Here is a 26,617-nt window from a genome sequence, read left to right on the forward strand (position 1 = left end):
AATGTCAGCAGTTGGCGCGAGCACTTGTGCCAGAGAACTCACAGGGTACCAGCGTCGCGTGCCGTGGGGATTTTAAGCGACTTGTTGATTGCCCACTGCGAACACACTCGAAACTAATCCATCCGAACCACTCTCGTGGTGCCGACCGTGTTCAGTTCGGACAGATATCGGACCGATGAAGCTAACGAAAGTGGCTTTAAGGCCTGTTTATCGTTTTCGATCATTTTTTCAGCATTTCACGTGAGCGCCAGACTTGTGGTCTCACTAATCGTCTCGCGTTTCCGACGGTTGCGAGCGAACGAAAACGAAGGGATCCAAGGCATGACGGGTGTCGGAAGAATCGCACACACATTAGGTACTAAAATAAACAACACTTGCTCTCGGCGTGTTAACACCTGAGGGCTTGGGTGGTTTTTTTAATTAGGAGGCCAGAAATGCGTAACAAATACAACGCACCAGGGATTCCAATGCGCTTTGTGTGATCCTGTGGGACGGAAAACTATTATGGAAAAATGAAATCCATATTTTAAATGTTTGTGAGAGAAACTCTTAAACATAGCCAAAATTTCAGCAAAATTCAACAGCGCCTTCGATATGATACAACGTCATACAGTGCTTTGTCACCTTATATTTCATGTTTAGCTCTGTTTAACCGCTCGGCATTCACAATTATAATTTATGTGCAGCTCACAGATACACACACACACACTTAAACAAACCGTACAAAATCACACCACAGCGCTTCACACGTTTTGCCCCATCGCGCCAACTAAATGATCGAAACGCACATACACACTCACACAAATGAAATGGTCTGCTGCGTGACCTTTCGAACATTTGAAATAATAAATTTTACTTTCCCTCCATCAGGGATGCTGTTGGAGGTCATATCTATTTTCACTTACTCCAACACGTGAGTTTGGGGTTTTTTCCGATAAATTCAAAACACTGTGCTGAGGGGATGGTGTTTAAAGATAAATGTAAATAAGCGGATTTATTTTATTAAATAAATTTTAAATAGATAGAATTTCAAAAGGGTGCGCCTGGTACTTTGTACATTTACGCTTTGTGTAGGTGAAGTGATCAGTAAATATAAATAATGTATTCCTGATTTAAACGTTTTCATACGCTGAAGAAAATTGTAAAATGTATTGTAAAATTGTTGCTTTCAAAACAAATTACAAAAATTAAATATACGTACCGCGCTCGAAAAACGAAACCGATTTCCACATGCGGTAAAACGATCTTGAAATATTCCTCATTCTTCTTCTGCGCGGAATCCGATCAAACCGATACGGGTTTTTCCCCCTCCCCAATCGAACCTAAACAAGCCAATAAAACCTCATCGGAAGCGCAAACTAGCGTAAACAACGAGCGTGTTTACTCGGTTCGCTTCATCTTTATACAATCGGCTTATGATTGCTGGCGGAGCAGCCAGCCGGAGGAAGTAACAAACAGGTGGAATGCTCTGCCTCTAAGTAGAATGTACATAAACGCTTGCCTCTGCGCCCACACACCGATCCTCGGAGTCGATGCCGACAGGGGGCGGGAAATGGTTTAAAGTGAATAAACATTCGAACTGTTTTTACACAAGCTCTCGCACAAAGTTATGCTGTCGCATGATCGCCCACAAAAGCAACAGTGTGTAGCATTAGCGTTTTGTTGCAGTAGTTCACACACACGTTTCGTTCCGATCGCAAACTGTCCCGAAGCTGTGTTGTTTTCGTTCATCATTTCTGCTCAGCTTCATTGTAAAAAGCTACCACCACCCACGCAGAACACGAATTACCAGTGTCGCTAACAACAGATTCTTTCGATTGTTTGCCCCGAAATGAGTAACGACACGACATGCGACTACACGACACACAGGTATCATCGTTTCCGGGTGTGGGAATGGGAAAAAGAAAACGGGGCCAAACTGAAAAATCATCCCCCGACCCCCTGCGCGCGCGTCACACGTCGGTCCCGCGACGATGGGCAACCAATCTTCTACAAATAAACAAACACCCATGCTGGCAACCAAAACAATGCTGGCAAGTGTGTACTGCCGTTGGGTTTGGTGGGTCGGTGTATATGTGTGTGTGTGCAAACGCATTCACGCTGGATAGAATTTGTGTGGTAGAATCAATCCTCCAAATTCCCTAACGCTGATGGAGAATCAAAAATGCTCGGTGACGATGGGGCTTTATGCGTTGTCTTTCACTTTTTGACTCGCTAATGCAATGCGCAGAGAATATCGAATCGAGCAAATGGAGCAAACGATTTTCTAAAAAAACACAAAAATAAACTATGATGGCGCGAGATCACCAGCCACATGATGCCATGTGCGGTGAGGTTGTGTGAGTGTCTTTTTATTTCCTTTAGTCACCCATCGCTAGTTCTCTGGAGGGCGGACCGGGACCCCACGGCTGGTGCAAAACCGTACGAAGGCCAGTCCAATTTTGTCGCTCGAAACGGCACGCGCTTAGAGTGAAACCAACTCACTCAAGAGCGGAACCAGTATCGGTGTGTATCACGAACAACCTCTGCGGGGCCCAGATGATGCGGGTGCCTAGTTGCTAGCGATGGGGGAGTGCGCAGGGTCCAACATTTCTACGGATCCATCCAAATAAATTGTGCCAAAAAAACAACAGGTGTACCCAATATGTATCCCAATGTTCAGTGCTGAACCCCACCCCTTAGGGCGGTTGAGAGGGGGAGCAGAAGGGAAAGAGGGGGAGAGGGGGGTCCGAAAGTCAAAGAACGGCCGAGAAAGCACACGGTTTTTTGATTGCATGCATGCGGGGGAACGACGAACCGAACCGAACCGAGAAGCGCGCTGAGCACATGACGTAGTCAGCCCAGCTCAGCGCGACTAAGCGCGCAGGAATTTTTATAAAAATATCCCTGGAATGGATCACACTTTTTTCAACATTCATTATGAGCTGTGATGGCTAGCGGTGATGATGATGATGATGATAATGATGACGATGAGGAAGAAGAGACGAAAAGGCATGAAAAAGACTTAGTAGTGGATTTAGCCTCGAAGAGACGATCGGGGTCGAAGCTATGGGTAACACATGGTTGCGGACGGTTGTGTAACGTGTTGTTGTTTTTTTGTCTTAAGCCCTCCACAAACCCAAATGGGGGTGGTGAATGTGGCGACATCCTTTTGATACGTGTAGGATGATAAATGTTCCCCTCCGGTAGCGCGCGCGAGAGATCGTCAGCTCTACCCCAAACGCGGTGGTGCGTGTTGTTTTTCTTTTAATTGGAATTTAACATTCCTTCTGTGTTTCCTTGTCGTCGCTTGGCACTACAAATCAGAAGCATATTTTTGGACTCTTTTCGGCTTGTTCAACATTGTTTCTGTCGATGAAATGTGTAGCACTTTGTTGAAAAAAAAGAAAAGCGTATTGTTTGACATATCTATTAGATGAACAGTAGATTCAACGGTAGATTTCGCTTTCGTCCAGTTAATTTTGCAGTTATCCACTAGAATTTCGTAATACCTCGATCATTGCTTCTACAACCTATAGAATAGAATAGTTACAGTCATACAGGATGGTGTAACTATAATGTATACAAATATGTGCGGTCTGAGAGAGTGGACATACTTATGCGGATTTTTCACTTATGTTCACTCATTAGTCTACTATTTAGTATATTTTAACATTAATTAGTTGTGTTATAATTAGTTCGGGGCCGGTCTGGTGGTACAGTCGTCAACTCGTACGACTATCCTGCTATGGTAACAATAAGTCACTGAAAGCCAAGCTCACTTCACTAGTGGATACAGGCAGGCCTTGACCAACATTCGAACATTCGATTGGATATACATTCGAACTGTATTATTGTCAGATTATTTTACAATATTCAGATTTATTTTGGCTCTGTTATATCCTATTAAACCCTTCAGATTTACCTAACTTCGTTTGGTGGTATTACATTTAAAATAATTAAAAAAGAGCATTAATGTTACAGAAATTAATGAAAAAATGTTTCATTTTATTCTAAATTATTTTAGTCTTACTGATTACTCTTAAAGTCTGTATAATTTAGTTCAGCGATCGGCATGGTATGGCTTAACCGTTTATATATTTCATAGAACTTTCACACATGTTTGCTCTTGGTTTAAAAATTTGGCTCTTCACGTGAAGCTCTGCGGACATTTTTGTAGATTTTGGCTCTTTCGGTCGCAAAGTTTGCCGATCGCTGATTTAGTTGTATCTTGGCCTTCAAGTTTAGCTTGTAAATGTTGAGAATTGCTTGGAAAATTCATTATTCTGTTCTAGTTAATATCGGTATTTTTTCAATGGACTTGTCTAATTGAACATAAAATTCTTATATCAAACATTAGTCAAACATATCAAATTAGTTCACCAGATTAATCCATGCCAAATGAAATGTTGTCTCTAAATTTCCCAGTGCTAAAGGTATAATCGTAAAGGGAACTGAACTTTTTTAACATTTCTTTTCTATAACATATTCTATTCTATTATGTCTATACAACATTATAAAAACATTATTACCGTATTTTTTAAATTTCAATATAAGTCTCTTTTCTCTAATGTCTCCGATGCTATATGCGTTACCATCTCGGTATCATATCAATGACGTATATATTTTGATGTTTCGCCTAGGATGTTTAGACATCAGTCCTTCAAGAACTCCTTTCCATGAGTACCGATGAAAATAAACGGCTTTGGAAGCGGCGTTGTTTTATAATCATTCAGACAGATCTTTTATGTCTTTATAATTTCCAACGATACCATTTAAGCTTTATAATTATTGTTAAATAGAGAAATAATTGCAAACTCTTGGGCACCTGTTAATCAACGCACTCGTCCTTTCCTTCTGTCATCCACAGCCGAAGTCAAGATGCCGAGCGGAGAAGTCGATAAGCCGGTGATCGATGACAACCACGACGGTACCGTCTCGATCCGCTACGAGCCGAAGGAGGAAGGCATCCACGAGCTCGCGGTCAAGTACAACGGCGAGCACGTGCAGGGCTCCCCGTTCAAATTCCACGTCGACTCAATCTCCTCCGGGTACGTGACGGCGTACGGGCCCGGTCTGGTGCATGGCGTCACCGGTGAGCCAGCGCAGTTCATCATCTCCACCAAGGGTGCCGGCGCTGGTGGCCTGCAAATGGCCGTCGAAGGTCCTAGCAAAGCCGACGTGAGTATTTTCGGCCACTCCTTTCATTCACTTCCCTTCCATCGAATCATCCTTTGTTCATCTGCTCATCTTCTTTCCTTCGATTTCCGTTCCGCCCTGCGCAGATTACCTACCATGACAACAAGGATGGTACGGTTTCGGTGTCGTACTTGCCGACCGCCCCCGGCGAGTACAAAATCTCCGTCCGCTTTGGTGACAAGCATATCAAGGGATCGCCCTACTTCGCGAAGATCACTGGCGAGGGCCGCAAGCGTAACCAGATTTCGGTCGGCTCCTGCTCGGAGGTGACGCTGCCCGGTGTGATCAGCGATAACGATCTGCGCTCGCTGAACGCCTCGATCCAGGCTCCGTCCGGGCTGGAGGAGCCGTGCTTCCTGAAGCGCATGCCCACCGGCAACATCGGCATCTCGTTCACGCCGCGCGAGATTGGCGAGCACACCGTGTCGGTGAAGCGTTTGGGCAAGCACATCGCCAACTCACCGTTCAAGGTGAACGTGTGCGAGCGCGAGGTGGGTGACGCGAAAAAGGTGATCGTGACGGGCAACGCGCTGAAGGAGGGCAAAACGCACCAGGACAACGTGTTCTCGATCGATACGCGCAACGCCGGCTACGGTGGGCTGTCGCTCTCGATCGAGGGCCCGAGTAAGGCGGAGATCCAGTGCACGGACAAGGACGACGGCACGCTCAACATCGCGTACAAACCGACCGAGCCGGGCTACTACATCGTGAACCTCAAGTTCGCCGACCATCACGTCACCGGATCGCCGTTCACGGTGAAGGTTTCGGGCGAGGGCACCAACCGGCAGCGCGAGAAGATCCAGCGCCAGCGGGAGGCCGTGCCGATCACCGAGGTGGGCAGCCAGTGCAAGCTGACGTTCAAGATGCCCGGCATTACGTCGTTCGATCTGTCCGCCACGGTCACGTCGCCGGGTGGCGTGAGCGAGGATGCCGAGATCCAGGAGATTGAGGATGGCCTGTACGCGGTGCACTTCATCCCGAAGGAGCTGGGCGTGCACACGGTTTCGGTCAAGTACAAGCAGATCCATATTCCTGGTACGTTGTTGGCTGTTGCTGTTGTACCCCTACCCCACGTCCAGTGGCCATTTTGTAACTGTTTTCCTTTCCTCCCGATCGCGATAGGATCGCCATTCCAGTTTACCGTTGGTCCGCTGAAGGATACCGGCGCGCATCTGGTCAAGGCCGGCGGTCCGGGTCTGGAGCACGGCGAACAGGGCGTACCGGCCGAGTTTAACGTATGGACGCGCGAAGCTGGCGGTGGCACTTTGGCCATCTCCGTGGAGGGCCCCAGCAAGGCAGAGATCGAGTTCAAGGATCGCAAGGACGGCTCCTGCGATGTTTCGTACGTCGTCAGTGAACCAGGTACCAGGCTGTGTGCTGTCTTGCCCGTTGGCATTCTACTAACGATTTTCTTGCTCTTCCTCATAAGGTGACTACCGTATCGGCTTGAAGTTCAACGATCGCCATATTCCGGACTCTCCGTTCAAGGTTTACATTTCGCCGGCCATGGGCGAGGCCCACAAGCTAGAGGTGGCTCAGTTCCCGACTGGCTGCGTGCAAGCTGACAAGCCGGCCCAGTTTATGGTCCGTAAGAACGGTGCCAAGGGAGAGCTTGACGCGAAGGTAAGCGTACGACCGGCCTGGGTAGCAGAGGAGCAGCAGCAAACCACAAACCTTCATCCCTTTAACATACTATTCCCCCCATCCGCTCTCTGTTTTCTGTAGGTCGTTGCTCCCTCGAACAACGAGGACGATTGTTTCATCCAGCTGATCGACCAGGATCAGTACTCGGTGCGGTTCTATCCGCGCGAGAACGGCATCCACGCGATCCACGTCAAGTTCAACGGTGTGCACATACCCGGCTCGCCGTACCGCATCAAGGTGGGCAAGGACGACGTCGATCCGGCGGCCGTGCACGCCTCCGGCAAGGGTCTCGGCGACGTCAAGACGGGCGAGAAGACCGATCTGATCATTGACACGTGCAATGCCGGCGCCGGCACGCTGGCCGTCACCGTCGACGGTCCGGCCAAGGTGGCGATGGACTGCACGGAGGTGGAGGAGGGCTACAAGGTGCGGTACACGCCGCTGCTGCCGGGTCACTACTACATGACGATCAAGTACAACCAGATGCACATCGTTGGATCACCGTTCAAGATCAACTGTACCGGCGAGAGTCTCGCCGAGGCAGGCGGACAGGAAACGTCCTCGGTCATTGTGGAAACCGTGGCGAAGGTATCGAAGGGTGGCAACCGGACCGGTGTTATTTTGCCCATCTTCAAATCGGACGCCAGCAAAATCCAGTCGAAGGGCATGGGTCTCAAGAAGGCGTACATGGGCAAGCAGAACCAGTTTACGATCAATGCCGGCGATGCGGGTAAGTGAAGTGTAACACGCACGACCGGCTTGCGGATTAACATGCTGCCATTGTTTTTTGTTTTCGCTTCGCAGGCAACAACATCCTTTTCGTGGGCATTTACGGACCGAAAGGACCGTGCGATGAGGTGTTCATCAAGCACACCGGACGCAACCAGTACACGGTCAACTACCTGGTTCGCGAGCGCGGCGATTACATTCTGCTTGTGAAATGGGGCGATGACCACATCCCCGGCTCACCGTTTAAGGTTGAAGTTTAAAGACCGTACAACCGTACAACCTCACAGACGCGCCATATCCAACACCACCACTACCACCCCCTCTGCCAAGCGACATCTAACATCGGAAGCACTCGCACACGAGGCAACGGTTTCTGCTTCCCCTTTTGCTCCCATTTTTATCCACCACCATGTGCGCGAACAGCATGGTCACTTGACGTTCTCCTTCACCATCCCTCCATCCACCAATCCCGATCGTAGCGGCGCCTCACAGACGCACGCGAGCCATAGGATGGATGCCTCTGTCCCCGTAAGTGTCGCGGAGAATCGCGAGCCCGAAAGCAGTCCTTGCCCCGTGTATGCTTTTAAAGTAGTGTGGTTAAGTTAAAGAAGCCGCTCTTTTGATCCAACATGTTATCGTTTTATCGCGTTCTTCTATCCCAACACTGTTATACTGCATCCATTCGGTTAGGAAGGTCGGTATTAAGACATGCATGAGCGCTTCGATCGTAAAATGAAAGCAGATCGTTGTTTTACGTCCATTTTAATTACAACGCTCCCCCCCCCCCACCCCTATCGCCTCTTTATCTACACTTACAATTGTTCAACTGATTGTTTTTTATAAGTTTTCCATCGCACGCTAATGCGTACCGTTTTTATGTTACTTGCTATAAGTAAGATCCGTTACTTTCAAACATCAAACATGCAAGTACGGTCGAAACCGCCAATCATCAGGTTAAGTGTTTATGTTTGTATTCATGTTTTATTTTTTTACATATATACTATTCGTATGCGGTAGCGCATTCACTCAATCCTTTCCACTATGCAGCGCTTTGGATTTTAATTTATTACGGTTATTTTTTCGTGTATTTTGTTTTTAGTCCCCATTCGTACCCCATAAAGCCCACACTCCCTGTGGAAACTATGATCACAGTCTAAATAAGGTTTAAGTAAAAGTTGTCAAATCGAAACATTAAAAAGAGACAAAAAAATAAATAAAGCGATTGTGTAAACGAATTTCTTCTGTTGTTTCATAATGCCCTTCCTCTTTCCCCATCTAATTTGCATTCCACGTGGTTAATTAAAAAATTGTATTCTTTTTCGAATAGTCATTGAAATGTCTGATGCGGGCTTTTATGTACAGGAGAAAGGACATTTTTCCCAAAACCGCGGGATATTTTACAATATTTGAATTCACCACTGCGTATAAAACAAACCCTGTAAATGGGTTCCGGTCTAGGCTATGTTACATGTAATGCGGATTGCATAGCTCTAAGGCGTAATATATTCATCCGAATTACTCACGTCGTACTGATTGCATATCTAATAGGCGCCTTAATTCTCTTCATTAATCTTTTATCCTTTATGCTCAGATAATTTAAAACCAAGCTAGCTCTTAATTATTTTCTTTAATTTCATTCATTCATTCAATTCTCGTAATCTGGAGTCAATATTTACGCCTATTTAAAATCAAAAACATACTACCGGGGCATCCAAAACGTTTGATGATTCACATCCCCCACAGGTGTTACGCGTTACACCACCATAACGCGCAGAGCTGTGCCAAAACAAGCACAAAGAAGAAGCAGAGTCCTGAATTTGACGTATGTTCCAATTGTCAAGCGACCGACAACCAGTGTGGCCAGATTATTATTAATAATAATTATTATTATATCGGGAATGCAGAAACCGCGTAACTCTGCAACAGACTGTAAATCGGTATTTCTGGTCACTCCGCCGACCACCAGCAGCTCTCAACACGCGTTCATTGTTTACGTGCATTCCCGGTGAAGTCGACGAAATATTCGCAACTCTTTTGTATCTTTTTTGTGTATAAAACCGTCCGCCACCATGTCCAGCTGGAAGAAGGCGGCCAAAACGAACCAGAAGGTGCACCGCGAACGGGCGCAACCTTCCGCCCGGCAGCATCTCGGGCTGCTGGAAAAGAAGAAAGACTACAAGCTACGCGCCCGGGACCGCAATCAAAAGGAAGCCACACTAAAGTTGCTACGCAAACGGGCCCTGAACAAGAATCCGGATGAGTTTTATCACCACATGATCAACTCCAAGATCCAGGAGGGCGAACATCATGAGCTGGAAAAGGGCGACGAGTTTACCAAGGATCAGATCAAGCTAATGCAAACGCAGGATTACAAGTATGTTGCGATGAAGCGAACGGTAGAGGCAAACAAAATCCGTCGCCTGCAGGGCCAGCTCCACATGACCGACGTGGTAAACGAGACGCCCAACAAACACATCTTCTTCGTGGAGGACGAGCAGGAGGCGACGGAATTTAATCTGGCCGAACGACTGGACACACACCCAGATCTGGTGGGCCGTCGGTCCAATCGTCCCCGGCTGAAGGATCTGAGCAAGCTGAAGCTGGCCGTCGGCCCGGAGGACATCGCGCGCATAAACCAGGAGCGTGACCTATCGTACAGGGAGCTGATGCGACGCATTGACCGAGAGAAGGAGCTAACCGTGGTGCAGAAAACGCTCGAGATCAAGCGTGCGCTGAAGCAGAAGCGTGCCCTGAAGCCTAAATTGGTGGCAAAGGGAACGCCCCACCAGGCGCCACAGTTTAAGTTTAAGTTTGAACGAAAGCGGTAAGGTTTGTTTCCGGTTTTTTTTTTTGTATATTTAACTTATGTACAAAATGCATTCGAAATACGCAACGTTAAATAAAGGAAATGTAATTGGAAGCAACCCGATCCATCCGTATCGTTAATTGTAACTATCGCACTTTTGATCGCTTAATATTTGTACAAAATGAATCGCTGCAGCTCAACTCTGTGGTGCAGGACAGAGCAGCATGTATTCTAAAACCATCAAAGAAAGGGACGCACAAAAGCCCCACTGCCTAGATCAATCGAAATCAACGTCATAATTTTTCGTGCCGTACTGATTATCGGGATTCCCTTCGTTGACCAGGGAGGCCAATTCCGAAGCATCGTACCCGAGCAGCTCGCGCAGATCGCACACGAACTTGTACACGAACCGTTTGCCGTGCACCTTCGAAATCATGTCCCCGTCGTAGTAGTAGCGTAAGGCGCGAGACAGCTTCTCATAGTTCATCGTCGGCTTGTTCTTGCGCTCGCCCCACAGCTGAGCGACCTGTTCCGGATTGCACAGCTTGAACTCTCCATCGGTACCTGCGGGAGGGTGAACCGACAGTATGAAGACAGTTGTGGGGCTGTTTGGGCCACTGTTCGCTGCCATCTTACCTATCCACTGAATAATGGTGCGGTGTTCCCGGTCGGTGAGAATTTCCAGCAGAAACTGCCACAGCTGGATCTGTCCATTGTTTCCCGTGCGGTTGCCACAGTAGCTGAACTCATCTGCAAAAGCGACCAAATGGGTAAATTGCTGTAGCTACTCTATCGCTATTCCCATGCCCATTGCTACCTACCGTTCTTGCTGCTGCCAATGTTTGGCTTGGGGAGCTTCCGCCGGATGGTCATTTCAACTAGATCTTCCCCATCGACGGGCTTCTGCAGGGTGGCCACGATCTTGTGCCGTCGCAGCAGCTCCAAATGCATCCAAAACAGGCCGCCCGGATCGTTCGGTGCTTTCAGTTTGAAATCGTCCAGATCCAGCTCGCACAGCTCCTTGCCACTGATGCTCCAGTCCTGCAGCTTGATCCCGTTCAGGTTGAACGTCCGGACCGCCCACTGGATCCAGTGTTTTACCTGCGCCACAGTCCACTCATTCGGATCGTCCGGAATGTTCAGGCGCTGCTGGTCGCGCTTGAACGCACTGTCGTACACCCAGGGCAGGCAAGCCGCCGGTTCGTCGCCCATCTCCCCATCCGACTCGTCGCACTCGTCCAGCGAATTCTCCCCAAAGCCCAACACCTCCTCCTTGATCGCCGGGATCAGCTTAAGGCCGCCCTTGTCGCCCTGGACCTGCCGTTCCTTCTTGCGCTCCTTCTCACGCTCTTCCACACTGACCGAGTTGATGATGGCCGCCACGGCATTGGCCGTCTCCTGTGCTTCCTTCGTCAGGCCGGCTGGTGCCTTCGCACCGGACCCGTCTCGCTCGCCCGTCCCGCTAGCGGGTTCCGCCGCATTCTCTTTCGCGCTGGCCGCTTCCGCCTCGGCCACCGCTGCGGCAATCGCTTCGGCTGCAGCCGCCTCCTCCTCCGCTGCCCGTTTGGCCGCAGCGGCCGCTTCCGCCTCCTTTGCGGCTTGCTCGATTTCGCGCTGGTAGGATTCGAGCACCTCATCGGTGGGTTTCAGCACGTCCGCGATGTTGATGCGCCGCTTGGTCGGCTGGACCTGTACGTTGATCTGCACCAGCCCCTCGCCCTGCACGCACTGGTCGACGAGGTTCTTGTGCGACTCGAGCATGGTCGAGCCCTGGAGCCAGAACTCGTAGTGCTTGAGCGAAAGCCCAATCCGCCGCTCGACCAACCCCCGCAGGGTGGACAAATTCTCGCGCAAATCCATATGCACCACAATCACGTCGTCGTCATCATCGCCTAGGAACAGGTCGTTTCCGGTCGGCAGGAAATCGGCGGTCGACATCATCAAACCATCCTCCCCGAGGGGCAGCGGTAAGTCCGGCACCTCCAGCTTTATATTAAGCGGATCCATCGCTTACAAGTAGTATCCACTGCTTGCTGCGCGATTTTTCACTCACAATGTGGCACCCCGCACACGCCGAATGTTGCTGGCACTGCTTGTTGTGTGTGGCACCACATCAAAACAAAAACCTGTTCTGGGCGACCTGTCAGTGCGGTCGCTAGCTGTCAAACGGGCCAAGCGCGATCATATCAACAAAATGTAGGATCGTGTTTCGTTTCGGTTTTATTGTTAGTTTGTGTCTTTTGGTTTTCGTTTACTGTTTCGTTTCCGTAATTATTGTTAGGGAAAAAGGGGCTAAATTTTGAAAGCGAATTTTGCGATGAAAATTCCGAACCGTAGTGCTGGCGCAAAATGTCCACCGGTGTCCCAAAGACTACCAACGTCGAGGAAGTGTTGCCGAACGATGAAGATTTAGGGCGACGAAACTGCAGCTGGCGTGAGCTGCTGCGGGTACGCGTTTGTTTATATTCTACCTTACGTTGTGGTTGCAAAACATGTAATATTGCTAATAACTTTCCTTCCGTTCTCTTTTGCATGGTAGAAGTACGAAGAGCCCATCGGCTCGACGGAAAACCCATCGGATCAGAGCATGGACATCGACACGGCCATGGTGATGCTCGACCAGGAGATGAGCGACGAAAGCTCGGTCAGCGATGTCGTCGAGGCCTCGACCGAGGAGCAGAGCGCCGAAGAGAACCCGGAAGAGATCAAGCAACAGCTGCGGCGGGCGGTGCCGTTGCGCCAGCGCGAATGGGAGGCGAACGGGCTGAAGGAGATACTGGACGACAACGAGTTCCGGATGGTGAGCCACGAAAAGGTTGAGAATTGGTTGCGAAACCACATGCACACCATCACCGGCAACTACAATGTGCACTACCAGACGCAGCAAGTAACCACGGTAACGGAAACGCGCATGGACGCTGACGCAGACTCGCTCTACTCGGTCGACACGGCGCAGTACATTCGCTCGAACAAGCAGATTAGCAACAAGCTCAAAGTGACCACCATGATTAAACAGTACTCGGTAACGAGCTCCGTCCGGCGTCTCACCTCACTCGGCATCGGCTTCGAGGAACAACAGAAGGCGGATGCGCAAGCCGCACGTTTATCGCTGGAGCAGCGTGTCCACAGAAAATCAGACAGTGCGTGTGATGCAAATAATCCTCCCAAACCGCGGTACAACTATCACCCGGGGCAGAAGATACCGCCCGCACAGCACCATCGGCCGTCGGGGCTGGCGGCGCTTGAGCCACCGAAGGATAGGCCAAATAGGCGTAAAGTGTTTAAGAAAACTGTTCCCCGCAAGCGACCAGGAGCGAGTGGGGTGAACCGTTCATTCGATCGCGCTTCACCAAGCAGCAAGAAGGAGCAGCAACCGTACGATCAGGATCAAGTGTACGCCAAAGCACTGGAACAGTGCGCGCGGATAAAGAAAAGCAAAGCATTTTGTCGGCGCAAGGTCTCGAAACGGGCTGCCGCTGCTAGCCGAATGCAGAACACTTCCACCTCATCCTCGTCCGACAGTGACAGTGATGAAGTATTTTTTGCTCCAGTAGCGTCCTCGCGCGGGCATCGGGCACCCAACGTCGTATCAATCCGTCCGACGAAATCGGCGCAACACACCGTCCAACCGCAGCCACCATTGGTGGTAACGCCGGAAAAGTCCGTCACGCCTAGGAAAACGTCACCGACCGAGCGGGAGATACTGGAACCGTTTCAGTCGATCACGCTAAGCGCTTCCAAGCGGCCGCGACCACATCAGCCCGAATCGTCGGCCATTTGTCCGCCCAAACCCGTCCGATTGAACGAGCAGGAAAGGAAACGGGTCGGCATCCAGCGGGACGGTTGCTATCACGACGAGGGACTGGTCATCTACCGACCGAAGGCAATCCGTCCAAACTGTCCCACCACCACGCGGATCAACCTGCGCGCGAAAGATCTCACGCTGACGGGCGTCACCAAGCAGCGTCATTTGGACAAATTTCAACACTTCAACTACAACATCCACCCGAACTCGACCGTGTGCTTCTATCCGAGCGAATCGTCCGACAGCGCGGACGATCGGGACAATGGTGGTGGTGATGGTGCGCCGGAAGCAAAGCTGAACGGTACCGCAAACGACACTTCGTACGATGATGATGATCCAATCCTCACATTCCATCCACGCAATACCAAGCTGCTGAACGTGGTGGAAATTCCCCACCGGCGGCGTGTTACCTGAAGCCTGAAGCCCGTGTCTTGCCAAAATGTCCCGAAACAAAAAAATATACACACGAATCTCTTTGTCCAAACTTTAGCTTAACTGCGTTTGCTCTTTCTTTAGCTTGAACGAATGAAAAGGGTTTAGTTTAAAACAAAATATCAATTAACTTCGAATACCATCAGTGGATCAGGGGGAAAGCTTGGTGCAATGGTAAGAGCATGTCCCACGGTGCCCCTTTTTCGTCTGAACTTGCATGGCCAAGAAGAGGGTAAGGGTGCTAAAATGTGTAAGAATTTTAAGTTTCGTAACTTTATTATTTGCAAACACAAAAAACACATACTCAGTATCAAATACAAATCCTACACAAAGTATATAGAAAAAAACGACTTGATACACGGGACCAGTGTGAAACTACCTTAATTCTTAAACACATCCTACATACTACGAATCATTCCTTCCGGACGTTCCCAAAACCTTTGCCATGCTTCAACGCGCGTTCAAACCGCAATCAGTGATCAATCCACCTCCAGCTTCCGGAAGCTACCGGCCAACCCGTACGTCGAGTTATCGCTAGCGCCCGTGCACCCGTTCAGGGGCTCCTTCAGTGCACCGACCGAGCCCTCCTTGGCCGCGTCCGAGTACATGCCCAAATTGACCGACATCTCGTCGTCCGCGAGCAGCCGCCCGCGGTACGCTTCCAGCTCCAGCTTCCACAGCCGTATCATCTCCGCCATCGGCATCTCGCCGCCGTACTCTTTCGGCAGCAGCCGCTTCTCCAGCTCGATGTCCTTAATGTCGGTGTACAGCCGGATGCGCTCGCGCAGCTTCTGCGAGATCAGCGACATGCCAAAGTCGACCGCCACCTTCATCGCCGGATTGATGTTGCACCCGTACATCTCGCGATGGCGCATCGGCAGTATCTTTTCGCCATTTTTCGCAATCCTTACCGCTTCCTTGATGGTGAACAGCGTTAGATACGGCAGCCCAATGCCGGTGCCGACGCCGGCATGAATGAAACCCCGGATCTGGTTCTCCTCGTCCGCCATCAGCGTTTCGTAGCAAATGCCGTGAATTTTCAGCATATCGGCGTTGGTGTACTCCCGCAGATCGAACACGCCCGGCCGGTAGAAGATCACCCGTCGACCTTCACGATCGCGCTCCGGCAAGGCAAACATATAGCTGAAACGCACGCGGCACGCATGAAAATGAGCACATTCTTACAGGAAGCTTGAATAGCTCACTTACCCCTGGTCGATCAGCTTGGCCATCTTGGGCAGTCGGCAGTCGAGATTTTTAAACGCGCCCTCAAACGCATTCTTCAGCAGTACGTACCGCTCGATGTTTTCCTGTACGACCGGAATTTGGAACTTTTTCGCGCGCAGAAACTTAAGGAAAAAGTTTGCATCTGCAACAGGTGCAACGGGGAGGGGGGATAAGTAAGTTGCTTTTGAGACGGGAGACTCTCACAAACTGAACTCACCCATACGAATCTTGACGATGCGAGGATTCTTTTCAGCCCATTCGCGCAGCATCTGAAGCGCATGGTCGCGTGTGGCTTGCGTTTCACGCAGCTCCTCTTTGGCGATTAGGCGCAACTCGTCCGACAGCGTGAAGCGGTACGCGTCCGCTTTCGTGATGGCTTTCGTACCTTTCTTCATTGTGTGTGTTGTTTTCGTCCTGTGGAAAAAGGAAAGTCCTTAACATTAGTGAACAATTGTACACCTTTTCTAAACTACAACAAGGAGAAATAATATCGAAATAAATAATAATACAATAGCGACAAACTTCAACCATACAAAGTCTATATTATTGTGATACAATCTTGCAATATCTTAGCCACGCAATATTCGACGGTACACTTTTAGACCGTCACTAAACGAGATCTAGTTTCGTTTTGCCCGTGGGCGACCTATTAGCTCAATATTTAGCCGACACTGGTGTTGTATAATCGTTCACCATTGCCTCCACAACAATCCGATTGTCCCGTGATTGAAACTGTACCGCAGAAACTCGACACGGCTTTACTTTTACCACAAAACTTTCATTTTTTTTCAGTGGTATGTGTTATAAACTCGGCCCCTAACGTCTAACATCAATCGACCAGATGTGTCCACGTGTTCCGACTTGTACAAGAGCCCTAAGAGATTGTAGCTTATATTTCGCTGCTTTTAGCACATTTTCATCTTAACATAATCAACAAAAAGCCTCAAAACTAATTCAACATAATCTCACCATAAGAAATTACGCACATTTTAGTCCAATCCATCTGATTCGACCCCAAATAGCCTACTGATGCGAATTTCCACACCAAAAAGCAATCCCAGTTCCCGACGACTCCACTCCACGACTCCACAACACCACCACCACCACCAACAGTTCAATGTCACCGGGAGACCAGTTTGCGCGGCTTGACCAAACCCTGCTTTCCTTTCCCCTCTAACCAGGAGCGAAGCAGTCCGGCGCAACAATTCGGCTTTTTCTCTCTCCACTTCCCAAATTCCCAAACGAAAGCGAATGTGCGATGACGCTATGATCGTGTCGATGGCCCACGTACACATGTACACTAAAGGACACTTGCGCACTGCGAACAGGTTTTTGGCGCAAGTTCAAAAGGATCTTCAGCGAGTGACGCTGCAATACGGGCTCAATATATATTACACTGCTGCACACGCGACGGTCACGATCACTTTGCGACGGAATCCTTCTTTTTTATGTTCAGTCCACCCTTAATGTAGGTCACTGGGCGACGGCAGTGATCATGGTTTCAAGATTATTCGGTACCGCTGTTAAAATAGGTCCCTTCCCCACATCCAGACATCATTCCACCACCACACCACCACACCACCGTGCACATACAACCACCGTTGCGCAAGCTTTAACCACTGGCGTCACAAATCAATCTGTCCGACGATCAACGTGTGTTCAACAACGCGTGGTCGTCGCATGGACCAAGAAGTGGCCAGGATGATGATGAGGATGTGGGGAATACATATTGTTTCTTGTTTTTGCTGAAATCTGCACACACCAACACACCAATCATAACCGCGGCAGTCGGGCACTCTCTTGGCGGGATGATGATTCAACCATTTTTCAATCAGCAATGTGGTAATATGTCAATGTGTACCACACCACCGGAGACTGTCCGTTTTGCACGTGTTGCAACAACAATTCGATCTGGCGACCAGAAGAACTCTTCTCAATCTGTCCTACACTGCAACAAACACAACACACACCGGGGTGTTGTTTGCTCAACCATCGAACAAACAAAAGCCGCACACCGCGGGTATTGCAACAGACATTGGAGATTTGCCGTTTGGTTGGTTGCTAAATTCGATGGGGGGGAGCAGGGACTTTGTTCGATAGTGGTTAGGCATTCCCTATAGGGCATGGTACTAATTGAATATTGTTCGCATTCAAACTAAGCCGAAGTGGAATGAGAAAAGCCTTTCTGTCGTACAATGATCGATTGCAGCAGTACGAATCTTTTACGAGAGCTTTCACTATAGTTGCATTTGCATTAGATTAATTGCATTAGATTAATAAACTGCATGCATGCAACTGCATACTCAACCCAAATATGATAGCTTACTCCGTGCGTTTTGTTAGAACAGTTAGAATTTCGTCGCCATTTGGTTGCATCCTTTGAATCGGATGGTTCCATATTTTTACAGCAAAAAAAGGCTTTAATCAAGAAAACTAGATATGAACAAGATCGCGATCATTTTATGTAAAAGGAAAATCATTGAAGAAGATTGGAAGTCCTAGCCAAGAAGTTTAGAAAAAGTGTAGAAAAAAGCTATGCATACAAAACCTAATAACACGGATCTCCTCATTTTTCCGTTACTTCTTAGCCGATCATAAAAAATAGCTTTAAACGTTTTGTAATTTATGTGGTTTTTTTCTGTATGACAATGTATCTATCTTCTCTTTGAAGTTTAGTAGTAGTACTTGAATTGTGTACATGCAATAAGAGTCATTGAGAATGTAACAACTGGAACTGAAAATATGGTCAACAAAGAGCAAAATATGATTTAATATTGATTTTACTCTTGTTAAGCGATAATTTATTTAGGTAATGTTCGCGAAGCGAAATCACGACACACGTCCTCATATTATAATTCTTAATGATATTATTATTCCTAATCTTACAAGAATCAATCTAACCCCAACATGCGCTACACACTTCGGAGCACTATAAAAGGATCACTATCCTTGTTCACGGTACGATCGCCCAAACAGATGATCAATGTTCTTCTTCTTAATCGACTCTAACCTTTAAAAAAAATGAGAAAATACCACACACACACAAACCACCTGGTCCAGTATATATTGGCAGACGAATTGTGTAGAATCGAACCACTTCCGGGGTGAATGATTGTGTTCAGGTTATATTTCGTGACCCCCAATCGCACGCGGCTCACGCGGTGGGATGTTCTTATGAAATTTGAATATTCAAATGTATGTAATCTTCGCGGGTGCACACACACACACACGTTCACGGTATTCTACTTTTGTATTCATAAAACTCTGCTACATTTCATGAACCGGTTTCCAAAAACCATTCTCATCTGGCAAGTTGTAGTATCCCCGTGTCACCGTAACCGTTCAAGGAAAGTTCCGGCATCTTTTGACGATAAACCTTGTCTTGGAATAATCAGACTGAATACTTGATAGCACAGTTCAGTGACATAAAAAATGCTTCATCAACATTAGTTATGTGGGGTGTGACGAAGATTACAAAGATGGTTTTAGATACAATGCCATTACTTTCTCACACGCGAGTAGAGTAGAAGCATGCGGATGCGACTATTGGCAATTTTGATCTGAAACGGAGCAGCAAATTTAACATACAATTGTGGCAGTGAACGTTTCTTCCATTGATATTGTAGTTTTTTCAACACGCTGCGAACAATTGACACAGCTTCAATGGATGCTTTATAGGTAAAGCATTGAACGGTACTGAAAATAATACACCACAAGAAATGCAAATCGTGAAACTACCTTCGGCTCATGGTCAAGCGGTGCATCGATCAACCCTAGCCAGGTGCATCACTGCAACCATGTGCAGATTGCGGTGGAAAGGCAGGAGGGACGGACCACATTGCTCAACAACAGCGCAAAACAGCGCCTCACATCCAAGAGATGCATCACGCTCTTTGTCTATGTGTATCTTTCACCGGAGACACCCGGTAGGTCGAACAGACAGACACACACACACACACACACCTCCTCGATCCCTGGAGGGATTCGCTCTCGTTTCAAGGTTGCGTAGCGTTCAAAGGGCAAATAACCGTTGTTGGTCCCATGCTTGCGCAATCCGTCCCAGTGCGTATGCAAACTGCACATGAAAGCGCAAGTTTCGCTTGGCCTGCATTTTCGATGCACTTGAAGCCAACACACACTCACACACACGCACATTCCCGTTCACATCATCATAATCATCATCGGCATCATTACCATCATCCTGAGCAGCACGATCAAGCGGGTGGCAAATTGCCTTCTTGTGCAGGGTGTAATCAACGCGCCACACCACCCGACATGCATTAGAATGAAATGTGTTCCGGGGGAGAGAAACCAGTCCTTGAAGGTTTCTCGATATAGGCGCTGTAATCGATAGACCTGTGCGGTGGGGCCACAGCAACCACTGTCCGCCCCAAATGCACCCCTAAACGGTGGTGCAGTGTGTCCGCGTCAACGATCATAACCGCAAATGATCATACTGTTGTGTCCGTAGCCTTCTTTGATGGATTGACAGAAGGTGTACAAAAAGGTTGAACTTTTTCTCTTCCCTTCTCTCTATCTCACGATCCCTCTTAATGTCTCTCTACTGCACCATAAAGGTGCGTTGATGTATATGCTTCGAAGAAATGCAATAAAAACAAGAATTAATTGGACATCTTTGGAAGTCTTTCTTTGATACTCCTCGTAAGAACTAATTAACCGAAGGGGCAGTTAGATACAAAATGGAGATGTAGGAAGAATTTTCCATTTCAACGTAATGTTGATTTTTTTTTTTTTTTTTCAGGGGTAAGGTAATGTTGATTTGATTATTCATCAAATTATGATCAGCCTAAAGGCAAATGGGATAAGGAAACGTTACTTATGTTTCCTTTAAGCATATTCTTTTACTGCTATTGTATCTGTACAATACACTGCAGAGATACAATTATATGGCAATTGCTAAAGGTTAGCGGTCTTATACCTTATACTACATCATCGAACCTCAACTGTGTTTGCCTGTATCCAGGGATCAAAGGGCATACAGTTTTATTGCGCACACAGGTAACGCACTGCTCATAAAGATCCATCACCAGCAGTTAAGAAATGGCAAGGACCTTGACGAGAAAAAGTGGTATGTGATCAACGTGTGTTTAAATAATAGTTATTATCATTCACCATCACACACACCTTCCTGTTCCCTTTTGATCGTACGGCTTAGGGGCAGTTCAAGAGCTGTGATCACGGACACGGCTGTGTACTTCTTCCCCTCTCTTATACACATTAGAACTATTTTTTTTTATTCAGAAAGAACTCATTAGAACTATATTAGCATTAAAAGCTACAAACTTACCTTTGGTTGAAGAGGATGAGTTAATATTCCGGCGAACTTGGTACACTATAGAATACTCAAGACGATTCAAGAGGTAGCACAAAAATAAGTAGTAAACAAACTCAAACGCATCAATGACTAAGCGTTCATCTCATCTTCACCCGTTCAAGTCACTAAAACCACGCTTCCGTTCGACGCCGCAATATGGGCTGGGCTGGGCTGGGCTAGACCGGGCAGGTGGTGCTAGGCGAACTCTGTTCCAAGACAAGCCAACTTCGCGCAACAATACGATCACCTCCGCGCATTGAGCCAGTTAAACAACGAGTGAGCGCGATCGAGCGCGATCTAGCACCACCGGTTTTCGCGCGACTTCTTCGATGGGTGGGGGAGAGGGAGTTTTTTTTTCATTTGCGAGTCGGTAGGCGCTGTATTGAAAAAAAACGCTATTTGCAAAACACCCCGGAACCGGTGGTTTACGTTCTACGCTACTTGTCTGCTGAGCCGGCAGCTTTTGTTTCGTGCCAGTGACGCAGTGTGTTTTGGTTATTTTTCCTTCTGTTAGCTTGTACGATGTCTCAGCCATGGTGTGCTGTTCTAGTGACATTTTTCGTTTGCAAACGATTGTGTTTCGTTGTTTGCATAGATCAGCATTTAACCATAGAAAGTACCACGTAACGGTGAAAGCACAACATGCTTACAAAAGAGTTGTTTTTTTGTTTATTCGGGAAATCCGCTGACAAACCACACTTGGTTGTGTTTACATTCATATACTACTTCATGAAAAGAGAAAATAGTTACGGCATTCCTTATTGTCCCGATTTAGTGTCGTTCTTTTGTGTCCGGGACCGAATATCTTGAATTCAGATTGCGAAACAACTGCAGCCCAGCACAAACAAACGCCTTTTCAAAAAGGTATCTTAAGGCAAGGTGTATGTATTTTCTTTAGAAACTGGCAACACTGCGCGGGCAAACGTCAGTGTCACCAACCGCAACACAAAACATTGACAGACAGCGCGATAATCGGGCGAAAGAAAACGTGCCGCATGTTGTGGAATTTTGCACCATGGCTTCGGTAGCTGCTAAAAAGCGTAAAAGCGGAGTAGATATTAAAATTGGTAAGAAACCATCCGTAAAAAGCATGGCCCTTTCTCCATCTATCAAGTGGCTAATAAGTTAAATTCTTGAGAATTCAGAAGAAAACTGGGAACCCGATGTCACCGTACCGCCCAGGGAGCCAGACGGCGACGACAACGACGATGAGCCGGATAACGTTGCAGAAGGCTCTAGCCAAACGAAGGAAGTTGTAGCAGCACTGTGCAAGCAACGGCTCATACCGAGCGATCTGGAACTGCAACTGCAACAGTACTTCAAGGAGCGTCCGCGCATTAAGCCTCTGCCACTGTCACAATCATGTGTAGACATCGATCTAACCGATCCGGATGAAGAAACGTGGATCATTCAATGCCCTGCCAGCGTTGACGTCAAAGCCGAACTGATGAACAAGAAACTCAACCTGACCGCTCCGCGTTCCACCATCAAAAACTGTTCTGTTCCGCTCGAGGCACACGTACAGTACAACAGGAATGAGCGGGTAGTGGGCCTGCAGTCTGGGACACGCGTAAAATCCTTCGTACCGGTCGGGTTTGTGCGCATCCATGAAGCACTGCCTCCACTGGCCGAACCAGTGCTGCAAGACGCGAGTAATGTCAGCGATGTTACTGTACCCTATCCGGAAGAGCTTCGCGAGCGGCATCCTCTGCTCGGCTACGATTTTAAAGAGTATTTAGCATTACCTAAACGCGTACGCAAGCGGCTCGCGTTAGCTCAGCAGAAGGCCGAACTATTGTACAAAAACACGCCCCTAGTGGCCAGCAACCAATCTCCGCAAACAGCAGACAATGCTCGAACAGCAGGTACTGGCGAACAGACTGTATCCGTGATACCGGTGCCACCTGTCGGAACTCCCTCCAAGTCCAGGAAGCGAAAAGAGCCCCCTCCCGTGGAGGAAAATGCATTGGAAGTAATACCAATGAAACAAGAACCACCTTCACCGAAACGGAAGAAGCAACAGAACGACGAAGAGGTGCAAACAGTTAGCGTTAAGCAGGAGGTAACGATGGAAGACGACATTTCCTGGTTGCTCAACATTTAGAGCTTTCAATAAATGGTACCTCAAACTGATGTGGAACTGATAACTGTGGCTTTATTTTCTAAACTTTATCTCCCTCGCATCTCTCTGGCACCTTGCGTTAGATTGTGCGTCAGTTCTGATTTTAACTCCCTGGAATGCTGGCAAAAAAGGTAAGGTAAAGTCTTTTGGTGCATTTAGCGAGAAGAGATATGGAACTTCCTTGCATCTACTCCCACCACCACCTCCCGCGCGCCTACACTCGATTAATATGTATAGTTTGATTCTGTGCTGTGGCCATCGCATAATTAGCCTCACGACATGTTCTCGAGCCCGTTCTGCCAAGAAATCCGTAAATGAATCATAGGAAAAGTCGCTCGAACCGGGGACGAGCGATTCGGAACACACCGTATGCCGCGAGCCCGAGCAAACCATACTTGACGGTGTACTTCACCATACGATGCCCAAAGCTGGCCGGTGGAATCGTTATGATCGACTCGATGTTGCTGATCTCAACCTTGCCCCAGTGCTTGGCGATGCCGGCAGCGTGGCCAATACCCACTACTCCCACCACTCGTATCGGCTCGGAACGTCCGTCGACCGGGTTGATCTGCGGCCGTGCGGCCAGCTGCAGCGAATGGCACAGGTAGAGATCACGCTCGTGGATGAACACTCGCCCGAAGGCGGGATACTCGCCGGCCATTTCGAGCATTATCTCCTCGAGCAGGTCCTTCCGCTTGCATTGCTCCACCTCCTCGATACTAATGTCGTCATCGATGAACAGCAGCTTCGGAAGCAGCTTGATCGTTTGCCAGAGGGACAGGCCGCGCAGGGCACGGTGCAGCGTCACTTTGATCTCGCGGTCGCCAAGCTGTATGACGCAGTTCGGGATCTGCTGAGCCTCCTTGACCGCGCACCGAAACTCTCCTCCCGGCGCCATTCCTAGCTTCTTGGTGAACTTAGCGTTCATGTTTAACAGCAGAATGTAGAATATGCCATTGACCATACCATTCGTCCGGATGATCTGACGCATTTTGGCCACGTTCATATCTTTCGCTTCCTCCAGCAGCGTTTTCTCGTCGTACTTTAAAATATGCACACGGGACGGGCACAGCTCTAGCATTAATACGTGTGGACGTACGTTTCGCATCACCAGCGAAACATCCCGCTGCGAGCTTTCGCTAAAATGAGCCGTTCCAACCAAGTACACCTTCGTGCCGTCCGGCTTTGTTAGCAGTGTTACTGTCTCTGGAAGATTTCGATCAAACTCCTCCAGTGTCGCGTACAGTGGAATCGCCGAATCGCTTCCACTTTCTACTGGCAGCTGCGATACGTTAGCCGTTGTGTCGCGAGAATCCTTCTCGCCCTGGGTTGTCGTGGTGGACGTGTCGGACTGCGACATGTTAACACTGACATCGGGAGCTCGGGGCGTGCTAGCCGTCAGCACCTCACCATCCTCTTCCGAGGAGCTCACGAACGATAACGTCACATTGTTGATCGTATCAGACAGCTCACCGGCAGCGCTCAGATCCAGGCTGAGCGTGCTGGCGGTGCTGTTCAGTGCGGTTGTGTCTCCTATCGTGTCGCCCGTCTGGTCAAGATTGTTATTGCGCAAACTGTCCAGTAACTGCAGTGTAGAATCTTTTGCATTTTTCTTCTGTTTGGCTCGAAGTGCCTCATTCCAGTCACCAGTTAGATTCACGTTTTCGATATCTGTGGCCATAGGGGGAAAATTTAGTTTGGAAATGATATGGGAGCACCTGACAAACCATTTACCACTTACCACTATTGCTCAGGTCGGAATTATTTAACTTGTCCGAATCAAGCGTAGAGTTGAACGTCTGATCCAGCGCACTGTTGTATTCCGAGGACGAGCTGATCGGAGAAGACATTGCGCCCCGTAATCACAGATGGCAAGCAGACACTAACTCCACGTTATCACTACCTCAAGGAATCGTGATAAACTTTTGCACGAATATCGCTGGACGCTGGACGTAACGATGTGAACAAAAAAAAATTCTTCCTGAATGAGCCACGCACTCAAACGCGTTAATGTTATTCACCTGGAATTTTGTTTCTGAACGTCAGCAAAGTGACACCCGATGGTTGCTTGATAACGAAAATGTAAACATGAAACGAGTGGGAGTTGCGTGTTAACGATAGGCGAGGATCGATCGATCGAAGATAAGCCGTTTGTCCTTTAACTGATAACGAACGGACTGACCAGCGTAACGTAGAGTTTTATTTGTAGAAATATTTACAATCTCTCACGAGCACATTACGGGCCAACAATTTGTTTTGCATGATGTGTCGCCCGTATAACATAGTTAGAGTTTTTGACGTACAGAAATCGTTGCTTCTCGCTCATTTTCTCTACCCATCCTTTACAGACAAAGGTGGAAGGAGGCAGCCATGGACCAAGCCAACTGGAGAACGGCTGACAGCCTTCTTTCTCGTGTGAACACGGCGTGCTCAACGGTGAATGAGCACCCAAGGAATTGGAAAATAGAAGAAGATTTCTCTATGATCTTTACTTTTGATTCTTTCCTGTATCTCGTTTGAAGAGGGAAATTGTGCTTATAGTTTAAATATTAAATAAACTAAAACAATTATTAAAAAATCCCCCAAATCTGTGTCACTTTAGAAAATTATAAATTTGAGAAAATTGCAATTAACTTGATGACATTAGGTAGTGTTTACCTGATAACTGTATGGCTCAGAAAATAGTGTTGCCATCGGTCGTCCATAGCATGGCAATGTATCGCTTTGTACGGATAGAACAAGAAGAGTAGCATGGTGACATAGGAAAATCTTCCGGAACCTATTTTATGTATTGAAATATCACATATTTCTTTCATACATGGAGTTCAGAATGTTGATGATACATGAAACATGTTCATTTTTTTTAGTTATTTGAAGTCCACCTACATCTACGCTTATTTGATATAGCTTAGTAACCATGAACCGGCAAGGCACGAGAATGGGCTCATCAAAAACCGGCACGGAATAATTACATTAATAAAAGCACTGTTAATAGTTTATTATTTTATTACCGGCTTTATCAGATGCCCTCAGGAACACAAGGCCCCCAGGGAATGCAGGCAGTACATAAAACGCCACCACTGGATCAGCTGAAGCAATAGCAGAACACGTGTATGAGTAAGTGAGATGACGAAGCGAAGATGCTAATATGGCAATATATGAAATGAAGGAGCCCGTGGCGACAATGAGGGAGAGATGGAGGGAGTGGCTGAGTGTATTTATTATTTTGGTCATTTAATTTTGTCCACCAACACAGTCGTAGCCAGCGCCAGCTTTTTGGCGGCCATCTTGAACTCTCAAAACCCCTCACAACACCTTTAAAAAACGCTCGCCAGAGAA

At 47.9% G+C, this 26,617-nt stretch overlaps 7 protein-coding genes across 25 annotated transcripts in view; 4 read left to right on the forward strand and 3 right to left on the reverse strand.

Annotated features, from left to right (window-relative positions):
* Window positions 1-8,786, forward strand: part of LOC1274482 (filamin-A) — a 54,784-nt gene extending 45,998 nt beyond the window's left edge. For all 16 annotated transcript variants that reach the window (XM_061646799.1, XM_061646803.1, XM_061646801.1 and 13 more), the window contains 6 exons: window positions 4,850-5,160; window positions 5,265-6,213; window positions 6,301-6,540; window positions 6,608-6,801; window positions 6,904-7,552; window positions 7,627-8,786. In XM_061646799.1, coding sequence (XP_061502783.1) covers window positions 4,850-5,160; window positions 5,265-6,213; window positions 6,301-6,540; window positions 6,608-6,801; window positions 6,904-7,552; window positions 7,627-7,811 — 2,528 coding nt within the window. In that variant the 3' untranslated portion in view covers window positions 7,812-8,786. The remainder of the gene's footprint in view (window positions 1-4,849; window positions 5,161-5,264; window positions 6,214-6,300; window positions 6,541-6,607; window positions 6,802-6,903; window positions 7,553-7,626) is intronic.
* Window positions 8,787-9,620: 834 nt separating this feature from the next.
* LOC1274483 (probable U3 small nucleolar RNA-associated protein 11) lies at window positions 9,621-10,480 on the forward strand. Its single transcript, XM_313615.6, has one exon. It carries the CDS (start codon window positions 9,621-9,623, stop codon window positions 10,377-10,379), a length of 759 nt encoding a protein of 252 aa, XP_313615.5. The 3' UTR covers window positions 10,380-10,480.
* A 63-nt stretch (window positions 10,481-10,543) lies between these two features.
* On the reverse strand, window positions 10,544-12,463 carry LOC1274484 (DNA-binding protein Ets97D). Of its 2 annotated transcripts, XM_313616.6 has the most exons (3): window positions 11,179-12,379; window positions 10,994-11,107; window positions 10,544-10,921 (listed from the first exon to the last, which is right to left on the reverse strand). In XM_313616.6, exons 1-3 carry the CDS (start codon window positions 12,362-12,364, stop codon window positions 10,635-10,637), a joined length of 1,587 nt encoding a protein of 528 aa, XP_313616.5. In that variant the 5' UTR covers window positions 12,365-12,379; the 3' UTR covers window positions 10,544-10,634. The 2 variants fall into 2 exon arrangements, with proteins under 2 accessions (XP_313616.5, XP_061502797.1); XM_061646813.1 differs by having other exon boundaries at window positions 10,544-11,107; window positions 11,179-12,463.
* A 199-nt stretch (window positions 12,464-12,662) lies between these two features.
* On the forward strand, window positions 12,663-14,651 carry LOC1274485 (uncharacterized). Its single transcript, XM_313617.4, has 2 exons — window positions 12,663-12,805; window positions 12,897-14,651. The coding sequence occupies exons 1-2, from the start codon at window positions 12,707-12,709 to the stop codon at window positions 14,574-14,576; spliced, it is 1,779 nt and encodes a 592-aa protein (XP_313617.3). The 5' UTR covers window positions 12,663-12,706; the 3' UTR covers window positions 14,577-14,651.
* A 197-nt stretch (window positions 14,652-14,848) lies between these two features.
* LOC1274486 (alpha-tocopherol transfer protein-like) lies at window positions 14,849-21,453 on the reverse strand. 3 transcript variants are annotated; one of them, XM_313618.6, is made up of 4 exons: window positions 21,130-21,453; window positions 16,039-16,235; window positions 15,804-15,963; window positions 14,849-15,737 (listed from the first exon to the last, which is right to left on the reverse strand). In XM_313618.6, exons 2-4 carry the CDS (start codon window positions 16,214-16,216, stop codon window positions 15,074-15,076), a joined length of 1,002 nt encoding a protein of 333 aa, XP_313618.5. In that variant the 5' UTR covers window positions 16,217-16,235; window positions 21,130-21,453; the 3' UTR covers window positions 14,849-15,073. The 3 variants fall into 3 exon arrangements, with proteins under 3 accessions (XP_313618.5, XP_061502798.1, XP_061502799.1); XM_061646814.1 differs by lacking the exon at window positions 21,130-21,453 and adding an exon at window positions 16,808-16,902; XM_061646815.1 differs by lacking the exon at window positions 21,130-21,453 and adding an exon at window positions 16,791-16,863.
* Window positions 21,454-22,068: 615 nt separating this feature from the next.
* LOC11176123 (uncharacterized) lies at window positions 22,069-23,303 on the forward strand. The gene is made up of 2 exons (XM_003436742.2): window positions 22,069-22,223; window positions 22,302-23,303. Exons 1-2 carry the CDS (start codon window positions 22,172-22,174, stop codon window positions 23,258-23,260), a joined length of 1,011 nt encoding a protein of 336 aa, XP_003436790.2. The 5' UTR covers window positions 22,069-22,171; the 3' UTR covers window positions 23,261-23,303.
* LOC3291007 (traB domain-containing protein) lies at window positions 23,287-25,581 on the reverse strand. The gene is made up of 3 exons (XM_562083.5): window positions 25,300-25,581; window positions 25,020-25,224; window positions 23,287-24,949 (listed from the first exon to the last, which is right to left on the reverse strand). Exons 2-3 carry the CDS (start codon window positions 25,126-25,128, stop codon window positions 23,598-23,600), a joined length of 1,461 nt encoding a protein of 486 aa, XP_562083.3. The 5' UTR covers window positions 25,129-25,224; window positions 25,300-25,581; the 3' UTR covers window positions 23,287-23,597.
* Between the last annotated feature and the right edge of the window lie 1,036 nt (window positions 25,582-26,617).

The sequence above is a fragment of the Anopheles gambiae genome, chromosome 2, assembly GCF_943734735.2.
Source record: "Anopheles gambiae chromosome 2, idAnoGambNW_F1_1, whole genome shotgun sequence".
Lineage (NCBI taxonomy): Eukaryota > Metazoa > Arthropoda > Insecta > Diptera > Culicidae > Anopheles > Anopheles gambiae.

Bases quoted from the DNA above. Each gene is read 5' to 3' on its own strand.
- LOC1274485 (XM_313617.4), top strand. From the start codon at position 12,707: ATGTCCACCGGTGTCCCAAAGACTACCAACGTCGAGGAAGTGTTGCCG. The intron at 12,806-12,896 runs GTACGCGTTTGT...TTTGCATGGTAG, and splicing joins GCTGGCGTGAGCTGCTGCGG to AAGTACGAAGAGCCCATCGG.
- LOC3291007 (XM_562083.5), bottom strand. From the start codon at position 25,128: ATGTCTTCTCCGATCAGCTCGTCCTCGGAATACAACAGTGCGCTGGAT. The intron at 24,950-25,019 runs GTAAGTGGTAAA...CTATGGCCACAG, and splicing joins TTCCGACCTGAGCAATAGTG to ATATCGAAAACGTGAATCTA.
- LOC1274483 (XM_313615.6), top strand. From the start codon at position 9,621: ATGTCCAGCTGGAAGAAGGCGGCCAAAACGAACCAGAAGGTGCACCGC.
- LOC11176123 (XM_003436742.2), top strand. From the start codon at position 22,172: ATGGCTTCGGTAGCTGCTAAAAAGCGTAAAAGCGGAGTAGATATTAAA. The intron at 22,224-22,301 runs GTAAGAAACCAT...TTGAGAATTCAG, and splicing joins CGGAGTAGATATTAAAATTG to AAGAAAACTGGGAACCCGAT.
- LOC1274484 (XM_061646813.1), bottom strand. From the start codon at position 12,364: ATGGATCCGCTTAATATAAAGCTGGAGGTGCCGGACTTACCGCTGCCC. The intron at 11,108-11,178 runs GTAGGTAGCAAT...TCGCTTTTGCAG, and splicing joins CATTGGCAGCAGCAAGAACG to ATGAGTTCAGCTACTGTGGC.
- LOC1274486 (XM_061646814.1), bottom strand. The intron at 15,964-16,038 runs GTGAGTTCAGTT...CACCTGTTGCAG, and splicing joins CATCGTCAAGATTCGTATGG to ATGCAAACTTTTTCCTTAAG. The intron at 15,738-15,803 runs GTAAGTGAGCTA...CGTGCGTTTCAG, and splicing joins GCCAAGCTGATCGACCAGGG to CTATATGTTTGCCTTGCCGG.